Raw genomic sequence first — 4,662 nt, forward strand, 5'->3', positions numbered from 1 at the left:
GAATATATTCTTGACTTTTCAAGACAGTCACAAGGAATGCGATTCAAGGGGAAAGAAAATCATGAAATGTCAGTTTTCACTGAAAATTCAGTGCAATTCGGCACTAAATATTCAGATTTCATTGGAGATCCCAATACATTGAGGAATGCTCTTTATGCTGCCTAAAATTCTGAAATTTCACTGAATTTTCAGTGAAATTTGAAATTTCAAGATTTATTTCCGCCAAATCACATTCAGCATTACTGTTCTGAACATTTGCGATCAACTGTCTATAAAATTTGTTTTTTTTTCTAACAGTGTAACAATGGTAAAACGATCACAAGGGTAAAAAAAGCAGAGTTGGTAGGATAATCTAAACGCTCCATTGACCGCAAGGGTCAACCTAAAAATGCAGATAGGCCAATTCCGAAGGGTAGACGGTCACAAATCGAGCGAAGTAATCAGAATTCTCTTCCGCTAGACCTTTGTGATCATCCTGCGTGCTCACCTCTTCCATTTGGACTTGGTGATTATCCTGGTTGTCTCGGACGCTTGACCCTTGTATTCGTTTAATCCTTGAAATTTTCCTGACTGCCTGGTTGACGCTTGTAATCGTTTGACCCTTACGAGTCATAATTCCTAAGACGCTCGACACTCAATAATTATGATCTATCACACAGACACATCTAAACATGAATTGCGTTTTGCTGAACGTAATTCACGATTTTGCATTCGTAAATTACACTCAAAAATACCGTGAATTATGGTTACGTGAGAGTAATTTACGATTTCGTATTTGTAAATGACGCTCAAAACTTCCGTAGATTACGTCCAAAGAAAGTGTTTCTTCTGTTTCACTAATTGTATTTTACGCTTAAGGAATCGTGACTATTATATAATTTACTTATACGTAATTTACCATGAAAAAAATAGTTTTTTATTCTAGAAATCATGTTATTATGCATTTTTTTAATTCGTTGTAAATTATGAATGGGTAAACATAAAGTGAGGAAAACATCATTTTAATTTACGAATACAGAATCGTAAATTACGTTTACGCAGCTGTAATTTACGGTAATTTTGAGCGTCATTTATAGTTCAACTGTAAGCGTGAAATACGCTTCAGAAAGTGTAAAAGACGACTTCTTAAAGGTTATTCACGTTTAGGTTTTTCTGTGCGATATATGTGACGGTTGATCCTCGCAAGATAAGATCCTTGTAATCAGAAGATCCTTATGACGTTGGAGTCGCGGACTTCAATCCTTGCCTTCGTAGATTTACGAAGTTTGACCCGCGTAAATATACCGAACATTGATTACACTGTTAAAAAAGTTTGTAAAATTATTATACTTTTGCTGCATCAAAGTGTGGTAAAATTACAAATTCGATGGTAGAATCGGTATTTACTATATTTTTGTATGAATATTGCAGTCAATATGTGGAATTTTACTACAATATATAGTGAAATTACTACAGGGGATTGTAAAATTATTATTCTCGTGTATGAATTTATTTGTATTTGAATTTTCGAATACAATTACCGGGAAAATTGTACTTTTCCAATATTTTTGCAAGACACACGTGTATTAAAATTACAATTTGTCCTTCAAATTTACAACAATAATTTAAGCGTTCCTTCAGAACTGAAAATTTCAAGTACAAACGGGAAAATTATTATACTTTTTCGAAAATTTTAGGATACTATCTTTTAATTTTATAATTTTTATTGCTTCTCAACATCTTTTGAAATTTAATTTTTAACCAACAAATAATAGAATTTCAGTCAATTTTTGAAATCTCAAACAATAGACTTTGGCTAGGCGTAAACGAAATCATAAATTATACTAAATAGTTGGGAGAAACGTTAAAATAAAACGTAGAAATAAAATTTTGGACAATAGTCCTCTTTTTTCTTATAGTTTTCACGTGAGGAAAATTCCCCATTTTTTGCTACCCGGTTACGGCATCTCCAGACAGAGTCCTGGTGGTCATCACATGTGCGCGTAACGAGACCGCGTCATCCTCCGGTCCGCTTTCCTTTTTTTTGTACATAGACTTTTCCGTATGCCTTTTCTTGGCCAATTGCAGTCTGGGGAAAATACTTTCCAACCAATACAATTTTAGAAATTCCTTCCAACCCTGAATTGCAAGGCCCATATACCACCTCATGAAAATCTTAAACTTTAGTCTTCTCCGAACAGTTCACAGATTCGTCTCGTAAACTTGGTGATAAAATTTTCTTATAAATGAAAAAGATCTTTAAATTCATTAAGAGAACGTTTTTCTTTCAATCTCGAAAATTTCAACGAAAATGCTTTTGAAACCCCAATTTTATGAAACTGCCGATCTTTTCTTCTAATACGTTATTACCACAGTGAACAGTTCATTATTATAGAGTGACTTATTATGGATTTTTGTGAGTGATATTATTGGGAAGCTGAGAATTATACTGGACGCTGTAGCGGAACAACGCAGGTAAATAAAAATTTCCTCCATCATTCGGGTAAAAAAGATAACAATGAGTTCTGAAGTAGAGTTTTTAGACATCCCGCAAGTAGATTCCTTTCAATTCCCTTTAATTTTTCTCAAGTTTGACATATTTTAGGATTTTTCATTTCTTTGTTCATTCGGTTTTTCCAGAAGAGAATGTTGTTCAGCTCGAGAAACAATAAAGCCTGAAAACATACATAATTTTTTTTTCTCCGAATATTTTGCTTTATTTCAAACATAATTTTGCCACGGTTTCAGTTCTATTATCGACAATTTGGAAGGCTAGAATTCGATTTTTTCTTAAAAATTATTTTTCCGTTGAAGACAAAAAAAAACCATAGGTACAGTCCAACCTCTACGCGAGATACGCCAGAGACTGTAGAATTCCCAGAACTTGCCTTTTATTTCGCCACTACTCTGTCGAGAGGAAAGGGGGGACAATATTGTAGCCCAAGTGGATCTTTTCATCATGAAAAAAAGACTGCTTTTGTTGTAATCTTGTAGTGATTCCCAGTCCGAATACATCATAGGTGCCGGGAGTCATAGAAATTCATTTAGCCGAAGAAAAAAAAATTGATTTGTTCTGAGGTATTGATATCCTGTACTCACCGGCGATATATACAGTCCTTAATTAGTCATCACACTCTTATATGGTTCCCGCGTAGTGTATAACGTATGAAATACAATGAGACACCCTGTACAGAGCCCGTGAATGTAACTATCGCAGCTTCATCTAATGTAGAGATTGGACTGTTAGTACACCGAATTAATAAACATTGAAATCTATATTTGTTTCCTTTAGGCATCATAATGTTCCAGTGCAGGTTCTGCGATTACTCGACAAATAAATTCCGGGACTTTTCAAGCCACAGAAAATTACATGCAAGTTTGAATGGCAATTTCTTCTGTGGATATAATCGAAATTCCATTGATATCAGTCATATTTCGACTCATCGTTCTTCATTTTCAAGAAAAAGAAGATGAGTTATTTCGATTTGAAGAAGTGAGTATGACCAGAGTGCTTCATATAGAATAATTGTCCTTGATTAATTGGCCTGTATTAACTCATTTATAAATTCGTTTTTTCAGGAGAACTTGACGGATGAACAACTCCTGGAAAACATTCCGAACCTCACTCCTGTTCTTGTCATAAAAGGTAAACATAATGTCGTTGTGAACCAGATTTGCGATCCATAATGACATCCCAGGCAATAATATGCTATTTCTCATTCTCAGGGCGATCACTTTATGACGAGACTGCAACACACGCAGTGGCACTGGACAAGAAAATCTTGATCCCAGTGAACGGAGTTCTTGATGGAATTTTATTGCTGTTCTCCCTTTACTACGTTTTCAGAGTTCTGTACCCAGACACACTCTCCCGTACTTTGGAATTCATTCAGAGGTATTTTTTCAAAGAAATATATGTAGATACGAATCATATTTAGAGAAATAATAATTCATAATTGTTGAGTCATTCGGAAATTCCTGATTCATCTTGTCGTTATTGCCAAAATGCTTATTTCACAATATAAAATATGAAATTCTGCATTCCAGATGTTTGCTCAGAATGAATCCCAAAACTGGACACAAGAGAGCATCAAAAAAACAGAAGGCAACGCCTTTTGACCTGAAAGTCAAGAAATTCATCGATGGACTCCAGCAATATATAGAACATCCCTAAAAGCATGAAGCTCACCATATCAGCATATTTTGAACGGAGGAAATTAAAATGGGAAATCAATGAATTATGCTGAAAAAATTCTTGCTAGATCTTTGCTAGGGATAGTTTGAGTGCCATTATTATTTCGACTAATTTCAGTCAGATTCATGATGAATTTATGTGCAATTTCCATTTAACAAAAATAATTATGAAACATTATGAAATAATTTAATGACTTTTCCGAATATTAATGGATTGATTTTACTTTCTCAATACTTTTTCTTAATAAATTTATTGGTGTTGATCGTGAGAATTGTAATGTTTTGTTCGTTATTCATATTTGAAAATTATAAAAAAAAAAATCCCAATACCTACATGAGAATATCCGAATATTACTGTATGATTTTTACCATACAATTTTAAATAAAAATTATTGCACTCAAGTAGTAAAATAGTAATTCCGGTATGAGAAAATTACTACAGTCCCATGTAGCAAAATTCTGATAATCTCATTTAAGTAAGTTGGAAAA

General features: G+C 33.7%; 1 protein-coding gene across 1 annotated transcript; it reads left to right on the forward strand.

The window, feature by feature from the left end:
• Nucleotides 1-2,896: 2,896 nt before the first annotated feature.
• LOC107046647 lies at nucleotides 2,897-4,445 on the forward strand. Its single transcript, XM_015269303.1, has 4 exons — nucleotides 2,897-3,472; nucleotides 3,559-3,625; nucleotides 3,706-3,874; nucleotides 4,027-4,445. Exons 1-4 carry the CDS (start codon nucleotides 3,362-3,364, stop codon nucleotides 4,151-4,153), a joined length of 474 nt encoding a protein of 157 aa, XP_015124789.1. The 5' UTR covers nucleotides 2,897-3,361; the 3' UTR covers nucleotides 4,154-4,445.
• Nucleotides 4,446-4,662: the final 217 nt, after the last annotated feature.

This window comes from Diachasma alloeum, unplaced genomic scaffold (genome assembly GCF_001412515.2).
Source record: "Diachasma alloeum isolate Michigan unplaced genomic scaffold, Dall2.0 Dall_scaffold_01649, whole genome shotgun sequence".
In the NCBI taxonomy this organism is placed as follows: Eukaryota; Metazoa; Arthropoda; class Insecta; order Hymenoptera; family Braconidae; genus Diachasma; species Diachasma alloeum.

Coding starts and splice junctions, on each gene's coding strand:
- LOC107046647 (XM_015269303.1), top strand. CDS start 3,362: ATGGCAATTTCTTCTGTGGATATAATCGAAATTCCATTGATATCAGTC. Junction 3,473..3,558: donor AGTTATTTCGATTTGAAGAA/GTGAGTATGACC, acceptor TCGTTTTTTCAG/GAGAACTTGACGGATGAACA. Junction 3,626..3,705: donor TCCTGTTCTTGTCATAAAAG/GTAAACATAATG, acceptor TCTCATTCTCAG/GGCGATCACTTTATGACGAG.